General features: G+C 40.6%; 1 protein-coding gene across 1 annotated transcript in view; it reads left to right on the top strand.

Annotated features, from left to right (window-relative positions):
- The first annotated feature begins 3,356 nt into the window (after positions 1–3,356).
- Positions 3,357–12,548, top strand: part of KIAA2012 (KIAA2012 ortholog) — a 73,219-nt gene continuing 64,027 nt past the window's right edge. Inside the window, exons 1-2 of the mRNA XM_063304045.1 lie at positions 3,357–3,536; positions 8,200–8,472. Coding sequence (XP_063160115.1) covers positions 3,450–3,536; positions 8,200–8,472 — 360 coding nt within the window. The 5' untranslated portion in view covers positions 3,357–3,449. The remainder of the gene's footprint in view (positions 3,537–8,199; positions 8,473–12,548) is intronic.

Here is a 12,548-nt window from a genome sequence, read left to right as displayed (position 1 = left end):
GGGGGAAGGCTGTTTCATAGGGCAGGGCAGCTGTGGAGAAAGCATGCCTCCCAGGTTCTGCCAGATTAAGGAAAGGAATTGGAGCATGCCCACTCTATCAAGTCGGGTGGGAGAGGTGATCTTGCAAATAACATGGTTCTATGCCATTCAGAGCTTTAAAGGTGATAACCAGTACCTTGAATTGCACCTGGAAAGAAACTGGGAGCCCGTACAACTTGCACAGCAGTGGTGTAATATGAGCAAAAGGTGGGGCACCTAGAACTGTGCAGACTGCTGCATTGTGGACCAGTCGTAGCTTCTGGATAAAGTTCTCTGTACATTGTCCTGTACCTGACCCATTTTTCCCCTTTCTTTCTCCCTTGCAGGACAGAGATACTGCATAAACAAGCACACACTTCCTGAGCTGCTTCCCAGGGCAGTGCTTCCCTGAAAAGTGCTAACCGCTAATTAACAAGCTCAGTTCTGTGATCTTAATTCAAATCAAATTATCCATTCAGTCATATCCAACCCCTGGTGATTCCATAAGCCAGCTCTCTCCGTGATTTCCAATCTTGTACAGCTTCTTTCAGTTGCTTTATATTTTGGCCTGTGTCTGCTTTGATTACATCCAACCAGCGTGTTCTTTGGCGTCCTCGTCTTTTGCCACTGACTGTTCCAAGCATAGCGTCTTTCTCCAGCGATGTTGATCTCATGACATGACCGAAGTAACTAAGTCTAAGTTTTGTTATTTTTCCTTCTAGTGATCTTAATTAGTTGATTAGAACTCTCTGCCTGCTGCAGCTGCTGCCTAAAACTGACCAGACTTTAATCAGTTTCGCACTGAAGGCTTTTGTTATCCTAAAGGCACACATTGGTTGGACTTAACTTTCATTTGCAGAGAATCACTATCTGAGGCAGTTGCTAAAATATTTGGTCCTACATTCAGAATGTATATTTTCTATTTTTGGGGGGAGACCTATGATTGGGGCATCTATTGAGGGGTTGAAAAAGTCAAGATGGTGGCATGCATGATGCACTTGAAAAGGTGGATGGACTTCAGTTGCACACTTGCAGCCATTATCTTGACTTTTTTGACTTCCTCTACTGATGTTCCTGCCTACCATTGTTTAAAGCCTCCAGTGATGCTTGTTTAACCTGGTGGTGGTCAATGAGTAATAAGGGGGAATAGGTATAGGAAAAACACACAAAGAGAACTGTCTCGGGGTCAGGTCAGATTTTGCTGATCCACACCCAAATTCATGGCTTTTTGATCTCTGTTTATAAGAAAACCAGTGCTTCAGTACATCAAACTTGGAAGCTCTAGTCTTTTCAAAAGCTCAGCTTAAAAAGTTGCCTTCTTGGAAGACCAGATCACCTGTTCGAGGGCTTGTTTGTTTTTTACATTTTCTAGTGCTGTTTTACTCTGTTGTGTGAAAGGCCCTGTACAAAATCCAGCTGAAAGTAGCCTGCTGTATTACTTTGTACATGGCAGCAGGGGAGCAGTTTTAGAAAATTGACATTCAAGTGTGCTCGACAGATTGCATTGGCTTTTGCAGTGAAGACGTTTGCATAAGGAAAAGCCGAGCATTTTCCCACCTCTCCAGAGCAAGATTCATATTTGTTCTCCTGACAATTAGCTGTAAAAGCAAGATTTGGAGGAAGGGATTTTATCTGCTTTAGTCCTGAAATGAGGATATCAAGACTACTGCTTTTGTGAAGAAGGGAAAAAGGGGAATGGAATCACAGCAGGACAAAGTAACAGATTCACAGCAGTATAACATCTCTCTCTCACAGATGCGCTAACTTACAGAGTACAAAAGGGCTGATGGTTAATTCTGAAAGGAGCTACCTATTTTGCTTCCATTACAATCCAATGTCTTCGCCATCCTCTAGCACACTGTTTCTCAACCTCAGGAACTTTAAGATGTATGGACTTCAACTCCCAGAATTCCTCAGCCAGCATGGGCAGACTCTGAGTCTTAAGACATGTCCATTCTATGATCTGTTGGCTGAGGGAACAGATCTCAGTTTCTACATGGGTCATCATAAACTGCTCAGAGTCCAGTCCTCTGCTAGAACAAGCATCACACTTGCAGGTAAATTCAGACAACTTTTAAGAACTCATTTGAAAAACATCTTCATTTAAAAAAAGCAGACATACAGACAAACAGTACTCAGCCTGATTGTGTCTTTCTCTTTCTTTATGAATCAGCTGACTGTAGTTACCTCCAAAACTTTTTACCACTTTCATTTATCATCAGGATATTTTCACCTTTGCCTCCACCCCCCTTTATTAGCTGTATGTTGACATTCATAGTACTATCATCATGGCCATGGATATGGTTTTGTAGTGTAGGGCTTGCAGACAATGGGCATAGCCACACTGCCCCTTGAGTTACTCCTGTCCTATGCTCATGCCAACATTACTCTAAACTGGCTTTAAAGAATCCTGTATGGACTGAGACACTTTGGCAACAGCTTGCAAGGTATTCAGTCTGGATTTATCAACATCCAAATGTAGTAAATAAATCAGCCTAGATAACTCCTGGCAGAATCAGAAGGGTGATGAGCATTTATTTGCTCCAAAAAACCCAAGTGCTCTAGCTCTGAGGTAGTCTTGTCAGGTCATCATGCTGCCTCTCCTGATTAAGGATCTAGGACAGAAGGCAGCATCAGCTGAAGCCTAGGAGCCAAGAAGTGGGCTGAAGTGAGAATTCCCACCAGTGGGAACCCTAGTTTTCCAGAAGCTGTGCTGAGTTTCAACAACACAAATGAAAATATTTTTTTCTCTGGGTTATCCTGCAGCTGAATGGGAAATAAATCAGCTTAGCTGCCCAACAAACATAATACTGTGAAAACAGAGGAGCAGAGTTAATTCTGGAGCAGCACAAAGGGAATTATTCGCTGGCTGCAGATCATATAGAATGCTTTGATAGTAATATTGAAGAGGAGAGAGAATGGAATGGCAAGAGATGGAGGATAATGTTACCTTTTGAATGGCAGGGGGGTTTGCATGGCAACATAGTCTTGAAATCTGATCCTGATCTTTTCAAAAATCTTTCATTTTCTTTCTTCCCTCCCAACATTCCCTCTGCTGTAGTTTAAACAATTTCCTTTTGCTGCCATAGCAACATAGAAACAACCTCAGAGCACAATGAAAAGGATGGCAGTCTTTCATGAATCCTGGGACCAACCAGAACAGAATTAAAAAAACAACAGGAGGAACACTAGAAAAGTAACCTCAAGGAGAGAGAATAATATCAGACTACGCTTTCCAACAGGCTTCTCTGTTTTTCTAGTTCTAGTTTAATACAAAACCACTTAATGGATTAATGTTGCTGTTATTACATTGAGCTATACTTAATAGCATTGTTAAGCTCTGTGTCAGATGATGTCCTATAATGAAATATAACTCCGCTTTTAGAAGCAAAGGGGAAGACCCCTGAAGCGGCATTGCATTCATCTTTAAAATGTCCAGTCTGTCTCTCTCAAGCCGTGGCACTGGGCAGGTGATCAAAAAGAAACAGGAGAAGCTGGAAGAGCATTTTGATTCCCAGGTGAGTTGAGGTTTTAATGCAAAACATGAGTTGCTAATGTAGAACAGCTTATGCTTCCCTATCCACCAGTGTGTTGAGTCTCTTACAGCTTCAGACCATCTTGCGCAGAGTTGTAGGATAAATCCTAAACGAGCATATGATTCTCAATTCTTGAAAATTATTCCAAAATGAAAGAAAGGCTATGTTTTCTTGGCTTTGTTTTGTCTGAGAGATGGGTTGCCTTTTTCTTTTGCCTGGATAATATTTCAGCAGTGGAATTCTTGTGAAATCATCCTCTTCCATTTTAGATCTGACGCACATTTTATCTATATGCAAGATGAGCAGAAGCAAGTGCTCTGGTGATTCCAGACTGACTGACTTTGGGGATGCTCAGCTTAAGCCTTGGCTAGAGGGTTTCGTATCATAGCTATGAAGTATTTTAAGATACCTTTTCTGCACCAGTGGGGGAATGATGCAAAGTATGATGTTGCATCAGAACTATGGGGAGGCCACTACTGGTTCTGCAGGTTTGGTAGAGCAATGAGATGATAAGAATAGGATGCCAAAATAGTATAGCTGCTGCAGAGTCGGGCAATGGACAGTTGTATTTCTTCTACAGACTGCATAGCTAACATACTAATTTAGCTCGCTGTAGTCACAGCTGTAATAATATCGAGACCTACTACTGTTAAGTAGTTTCCTCACTATTGCCCAGTCTTCTGCATTCAATGAAATAGATGAATATTGGGGGAGGGGGGCGCCATGGGATCAAAGAACCTGCTAATATGTCAAGAGTTTGCAACTTTTTTGCTAAACATTAATTTTCAGAGTTTTCTGCTTTTATATTAGTCTTTTGCTCTAGAAAGGGAAGTCCATACAGAGCCAATATAAAATCAGTGCACTCTAGATTTTTGTTTTTGTTGTTGTTACCAGCCCCAGTTTTCTCAGACCTCATCTATGAATATATTTTGGCCTAAAAATGCAAGTGCAAAAGTAATGTGAGAAGTAGTGTGGTATTTGTGTTTTCAGGATAACCGTTCCTTTTATTTCAAACCTCCCTGCTTTGTTTCTCAGTTTGAGGGTTTTGTTATGCTTGTTATTTGGTATGTGGGGAAATCAGACCTCTGCCCATGTTCTTCCCTTTTCTGTTTATTTTAATGAAGTATCTATTTAGCTAACCTGGGAAAAAGAGAAATAAGCTCTTTTGAGCAGTAAAGCAATAAATGGGCAGAATTTGCTAACAGGAAGCTTTCAGTTAACATTATACCTAAAGGAACTTTTGTTAGAGAGCATAGGATGATCTTGGTCATGCAGATTGTTACTGGATAGTGTCATACAATGTTTATGTATCAAATTCCAAATTTTACTCTATTTCAGCTAATTATAGTGGTGTTAGCTTTACTGAAGAACACTGGAAGAGAAATAATGTGTAATAATCAAAGTATATATTTAGGGCATATTATAGATCTTTCAATCACTGATTTAGTAAGAAAAATAAATTTAAGTTGTCCCAGTGGTATTTTCAAGTTATAATATCTATGGCCCTGGATACAGATAAGCTTCCTGCCAAAGGATAAATTAGATAAATAAATAAAATAAATATTTTTTTGAAAACAAATCTCATGAAATCTAGTGGGGCTTATTCTCAGAAAAGAGTGAATATGTTGCAGCTTTATTATATATCATGATATACTATTGAAACAGAGAAGTTACACAGTTTAATAATCTTCGTTTGTTTCTCCTAAATTAGGCTCTATGGATATTAATTTTCTGAGCATTTTCTTTTAAATTTTCATTTTGCTCTAAGTCCATATAATAAAACCTTTTCTTTGCTTATTATGATGTTGATAGTTTCATTTTCTTCTTTTAAATATTTGTACACCTATTTTCCTTAATGGCAAGTGCTACAATAGACTAAGCTACCTTTGAGTCAGCAGTTTTATTTATTTATTTTCCTTCACGTTCTTATGGTGGTAAAAGATTTATTAAGTTATGGGTTTCAATTTTCAATTTTTTTAACAAAAAAAATAGAAGGAAACTCTAGGCTCAGGCCTACCCCATGGATTACACATATGCCGCAATCTTGCATCTTTATTAATGCCCTGGCTTATTGTCTTCTGACTTTCAAAGTCTTTGATTGCATGGCTCATTTATTCAGGCAATCATTCATGTAGGAAGAGGAGAAAACCCAGTATAAATCTACTGGACAAGTGGCTGAAGTAAATCTGTAAGCCCCCCCAAGCACCATTGTCCATGCATACTCTGACATCCTGGGGAGTTCACACAGTGCAAGCCCCCATTCCAGAGATCAGTCATGTGCAGAGATGGTGTCATGCTGGGCCATAAACAATATCCAGGAGTGGTTCATGCAGGCAGGATCAGATGGGCAATGAAAGAACCTATCACATCATGGTGAGGGTCAAAACAGAATCAGGAACTGACGAAGACTGTCAAGGAGGACTGTAAATTACAGTTGGTCCAATGTCTCTGAGCATATTACAGTATGCAGGTTCTAGAAAGAATTTATGTTATCCATTTCTGTTCCTTCCAGGGAACAGAAAAGGGTTCTGCAGAATGCATTAGAGGATTTCCTCTGATTCTCCATCAAAGAAGTGAAGACTGGAGGGCTGTGGTTCAGATCTTCATTTTTACACAATGCTTACAATAACAGTGGATGTCATTAGGAATAGAGTCATATTTACTATGGCTGTGCAAAACCATGGTGGTGGGACATTATGAAGCACCCCTCTCCAAACCCATTGCTCAAATCGTCAAAGCAATGCTTCCTTCTAAAGGCTGAGCCCAGCTGCTTTGCTTTGGCTGCAGTCATAGCAGAAGGCCACATTCACATGGACGCACATAACTCAGAAGACATGGGGAGACCCTTGAAGCAGCTGTACCAAGCATTCAAGAGGATGTTCTTCAATAACTTTTTTGCAGTGGCTATCCAGATAGCTTCCCACAGTCCTACTGTTTAGGCAGTGAGAAAAGTATTGCAGCTTGCATGCTGTGTCAAAAATCTTGTCTTACATCAGATAATGTAGCAAAGGTATGTTTCTAACAGAGACACACATTTGGAATAGCAGTGCCTCGTAAGGCTATGCCTCAGGACTTCCTCCAAGGTTGCGGAAGTCATGAGCCACAGCTAAGTATGGGTAAATTACTCCTGGAAGACTACGGTGATCCCCTGTGGATGTTGAAATGTAATCCCTCTTTCTGAGGTTGCGATCTTATGACTCTGTCATCATGTGGGAATTGCAGGAAAAGCCAGGCCTTTGCTGACTGCCAGCAGCCCTAGGCTATTCCAAGCAATCATGTGACTACCCCTTTGTTCTCTCATAGGCTTGTTGTGTGCAATGCTCTTGAGAAGCTGCTGGGGTTCTGCGTCAGGGATCCAGAGATGCTCAAGTTCAGACGCCAGAACTGCCTGCAGCTTCTTAAAGCCCACAGAGGACTCCAGGAGCTGTTCCCAAATTGTAAATTTTAAAGTGATCAGAAAGGAAAATGATAAAATGCAGGACTGGAGAGTAATCATTAATTAAATATAATGGACTAAAATGTAGTTTTTAACTTGAACGTACCCATTACTTTGTGGGGAATAGCTCCCCAAACCCTAGTACATATTGCACCCTCTTGAATTGGGCCTTTCCCACTGTGCAATTAATTGGTTATATAAAATTATTTTTTTATTTTATTTATTTATTTATTACATGTGTATGGCTGCCCCTCTTATGCAGCATGACCCTGGGCAGCTCACAAGCAATAATAAAGCAGTAAAAAAAATTTAACCACCAATTTAAAAAAACTGCTGGCTCCTCCAAACCCAATGCATCCAGAGAAAAACTTTAGAGCTTCGCTGGATGATAGCCATGCCAATACAGTACCTATGTGCATATGTATCCTTCATATTCCTAAATATTACCCATCTTATTCAGATTATTTCTGTAGTGAACAATCTCAAGCTAAAGCAGGGGTTGGTGATTTAATATCCTCCAGATGTTTGTATTACAGTACAGTAGTCATTCACCCCAGCGAGAAGCAGAGAATCAAAAACTTCTGGATTGGTTCTGGTAGCCAATCTTATTTTACTGTCTATTCTTTTTATCAAGTAGTTTTAACTGAAACTATTTTTTCTTGTCTACTGTACTGTGCTCCCTTGGGAGGAAGAAGGAGATTCAAATAAACGAAAATGTTTCAAAATAACAATAGAAAGTAGTCTCGTCAAATATGGTGCTGGCATAATTGGGACATTCATGCATGCATCTGCTGTGCCATCTCACATGTTACTAATGTGCTTGATAAATCCTATGGCTCTTCACCTGGCTGATCATAACAATAGGATTTTTTGTGTGTGTGCCTTTGAGTCAGTCTTGACTCCTGGTGACTGCCTGGGCAAGTCCCTGCAGTTTCCTTGGCCAGGTTTTTCAGAAGTGGTTTCCCAGTGCCTGCTTCTCAGGGCTGAGAGAGAGAGACTGGCCCAAGGTCACCCAGCTGGCTTTGTGCCTCAGATGGAGCTAGAACTCACAGTCCCCCAGTTTCTAGCCTGATGCTTTAACCACTGCACCGAACTGTCAGCAATAGAATTGCCTTGTATGAGATGTGCAAAGAGAAAATTGTACTGAATTTTTGTTTCCAAGATCCACTCTATTATCGCATCTCTTCCTTCTCCTTTTAATCATATTAGGATGACCTGAACTGGATGTCTCCTGAAGCCCTTTGCCATGTTAGCCGACTGCTGGATCACAAGCAGATCATGAAAGAGTATTGGGGGCTGTATCTTCCAAAAACTTATAGCACAAGAAAAGGCACACGCTTTCTCTATTCGGAAGATCTAGCCAAACCATCGAGGAAATGGAAGTTACAGCAAGGATATCGAAACCAAAGCCAGACATTATGCGTAGAACTTCATACCCTTCAAGATTTGGCACGGGCTATCTTAGTATATGGAAGCAAACAGGTATTGTTCATATATTTCAGATGTATACACATTTAGTTAGGCTGACTGTATTTATTTAAAATATTTCTATACCACTTGTCATTTTAAAAATCCCAAAGCAGTTTACAGTCATTAAAAATGCAGAAGAGAGAAGCAGGATGAAAACCAGAGATGCCTATCTCTGGAACAGTTTGCCCCTAAAACAAAAATGGACCCTGTGCTCAAGGCCTTCCAGAAGTTGTTAAAACTTGGCTTTTCCAGAAGGCCTTTGGGAACTGTTTGTGGATCCATAGGCACATATATGTGTATATATCTGTATACAGTATTCTCTTATTTGATATTGCCCATTATAATTTTGTTATTGAAGCTTTACAATGTAATTTTATTTCATTGTTATTTTAATACCACTAAACTATGTACAGTCCCTGTGGATTGACCTGGTAGATAAATTGGATGGATGGGTGGATATTCATAAAATCCCCAAATACTAGGGAGAGGTAAAGATAGCGGGGAAGGAGAATATTTAAAACATACCTAGACCATATCATCTTTGGAGCCTGGAGAACAATGGAAGGGAAGTCATTCCACAGGGCAGATAAAAAGCCCATCTTCATGTGGCTATCAAACAGCAACCTTCAATCCATGGCTATTGCTTTACTGTGACTTGCCAGTCAACTCCAAGCCAGCAACAGATTCTCTTGACTAGTGCTAAGTTAGGTGAGGGACCAGATGAGAGTGAACACATTGAAATTAAACCCAGTTAAGATTAAGGTATTGTGGTCAGTAGAAAACTAATCTCTGCAATTAAGGTTCAGCCTCTCGGTGTACTTGCCCTGAAACAGCAGGTCCAGGGAGTGCTTCTTGACCCTTCCCCCTGCCTTTTTTTAGTGCAGGACATCTTCCAGACCAAATGATGCAGAGCTGTAGCCAACAAGCTGCTCAATTTGGGTATGTCTCCTGATTTCCTTTTAACCATGAGATTTGATAAAGCAAAGGAGGCCATCAAAGAAAAACTAGAAGATATGGAACTCCAGAATAACCTTGTGGCTGGCCCAAATTGTTATTTGACTTAATAACGAATAAAAGAAACTACTATCCACACAATATCTATACAAGTTATCCTGTTCCACATATTACTGGACCTTTTCTAGAGCACACTTCAATGCCCTTTCCTCATGGATGTTAGATACAATCACACACCCCTTTTGCACAGATAATGCCCCTCTGACTCTGATGAAATTGAAGCCTTAGAATACGTCTTTCTGAAGTGTAGATTTTACAAGGAACTGCATTCCCAATTAAACCAAACTTTCATAGATAGACTGCCTGGTCACTCAGACCAATGGTATTTAGAATTTTTCCCAAAAGCACCCAGAAATCATGTATACAATGGCTGAATTTTTTGCTTAAGCCCTACTGCTTTGCTATGTTCAGACTCAACAACAGAAGTAGTTGATTTATTTAATTATTGGGATTTTGCATCTTTTCAGATTGTATTTGGTTGTTTAAGTTTTATGATCTGTTCCCTGGACTATTTGTTTCATTTGAAAACCCCCACCCCTTTGCAATCTTTGAAGTCAGGGTGGCAGAGGTGGAAAGAGTGTGTACAAACGTTTCTGTCCAGTGTGCCAGCTCCAACTGACTCTGAGCTCGTTAAGGATGGTGTAATCATAGCCCGGTCTGAATGTTACAGTATGTTCTACGTTGGACCATCTTGGAGAAGTCTGGACGTTTTAACTGTTGCAAAAGGGAGCATCCAGCTTGCTTACCATGGTATAATACTGGGATTGTATTATGCCCAGGGGTGCCAGTTGCTTTTTGGTGTAGTTTAAGGGGGCAGTTTGAACTTTTCAAGGCTTGTTGCCTTTCTGAGGGATTGCCTACCTCTATAGGACACTTTAATGTTTCCATATGTAACATTACAGTCACCAGGAGAGGCTCTCTTAGTGAAGCCCTCATGTTCTGAGGGTCATTGGTCAGGCACCAGGGGAGGCACATAGGGAATACGTTCCCTTGCTCAGCTCTCCACTTAAGACAAAAATGGTAATTCGTGATAATTTTTACTAATTTTATCAGACTTTAAAATTAGTAGTAGTGGTAGTCTGAGCAGAAATGTGTTACGTATATCACATTAATGCTCTTAATAGCAACAGGAGCAGCAGCTGTCAATTTTACATCTAATTAAGACAGAATCACTTTCGTGGGAGAGAGGTAGCTATATAAACATACCTATTGGTTCATGGCTTGCTTCCTCCAAATATTTTGGGGAAATATCATTTGGGAAAGTGCTTTGACTCGTCACTTTGAGAATCCCCTTGTTCTTCTGTGCAGAATTATGGGTCTCAGGTTTCATGAGAAGAGAAACCAGCTCAGGCCTCTGTTTGGGCATTTAGGGGTTTGAAACAAATGCCCTTCAACAGCTCCTTTAAATGAGGACTCAAATGATTCAGGAATGCCTCCAGGTGCTTCAACTAGCGGTTGCCAGAAGCATTTGGCATATCTGAATACATTTCTCTTCCAGTCAGTTCTCTGTGGAACACCCTGGGAAGGGATTCCATTCAAAAATACTGTCCAACCCAGTGCGGACACCATGCCTCAACAGTGGACAAAAGGCGCCTCTAAAGTCACTGCCTGTGGTACGAGTCCCATCAGTGTACCCAAGCATCGCATCCGTCAGAGATTAAAGGAACAGAAAAAGAGCACTGCTGTGATGAAACAGATGAAATCCCGTGCCGATTGGCACCAACAATTAGAGTCCAGCAGGGGTACTCCAGGCGCTTTCAATGCATGCAGCCATAAGAGAAGGCAGAAAATTAAGAGAGAACATAGGCCGAGATCAGGCACAAGGTTGCATTCTTATCTGGAAATAGTCTTTGAAGACCGCATTTGTAGAAGTTCCCTTTCAGAGTTACTCTTGAGTCAAACAAGATTATTTTCCATGTGGATGTAGAATGTAGAAAGTTATTACCCTTCCAAATTAGTTGCTGACATAGAAAACAATTCTGTTTTGTTTGTTAGTTTATAAAATACATAATTTGCCTTCCCACTTACAGTATGGAAGGCAGTGTTTCTCAAGGCTGGCTGGGGAATTCTGGGAGCTGAAGTCCACACATCTTGAAGTCACCAAGGTTGAGAAACACTGATATAAGGTATAGGGGGGTTGGTTTGATGCTGTATTATAACTTTTTTTTTTAATCACCCCACAGCATTCCACAAAGAGAAAGCCTATCTACAGCTTATGCTAAAAGTTGTGGCTGAAAGTGGCAGTAAATGAAATGCAACCCATAAATTACTGATTTCCCTCAGTCAGCAAAAAAATCTTGGACTGGATGTGGCAGAGATCCTTCTCAAGTAATGTGTTGCTCCCTGAAATCTACATCAGAAAGACCGACTCAAGGGTTATCTTCAGGGGATTGTAAGGAATTCAAGGCTGGGAGGCCCACCAGGCTGTCCCCCCCCCACCATAGGAGGCAGGGGTAGGCAGATAGAGAGCTTGTTGGTTACACAACTATTCTGCCCTTTTCTCCTTAACAATTTTTCCATTAAAAAAAAGGGAGGAAATGTTAGGAAAACAGGGGAACATTACAGATGGCAGGCAAATATATCTAGCCCCATATATCAGTGAGATTTATCAGTGTTAAAATCCTCATCTAGAAGCACCCCAAATGCAACCTTCATAATAATAAGCACTCTCCATGGCCTGTCATCAGCCACCCTTCTCCTGTGTCATTCCTTGGGTGACAGTCCCCTGGGAACTGTGTTTAGGTCTCCTTCCACTTTTAGGAAAGGAGCTAACACCACGAGTGCCTGGAGGTGAGGTCAAAGAAGTCAAGATGGCAGCTACAACTGCATGATGACAACCCCACTTCTTTATTATATGCATCAATACAAAAGTAAAAAAAAAATCATCTGGTGACAGCCATCATCTTGCAGGTGCTCCAGTTGAAAATGTTCCCTTTGACCAAGTATTTTAAATGGCACTAATCATAATTTGGAATGTTTTTATTCCTTTTTTATTGTTACATTTTATTTTAAATAGTTAGCCACTGTGAACATGAATGATAATGAGAAAAAAATTGAAATAAACTAGTAGTGAT

This window comes from Candoia aspera, chromosome 1, assembly GCF_035149785.1.
Source record: "Candoia aspera isolate rCanAsp1 chromosome 1, rCanAsp1.hap2, whole genome shotgun sequence".
NCBI lineage: Eukaryota > Metazoa > Chordata > Lepidosauria > Squamata > Boidae > Candoia > Candoia aspera.
The sequence above is the reverse complement of the archived record's forward strand: the minus strand, read 5'-3'. Positions and strand labels throughout refer to the sequence as shown.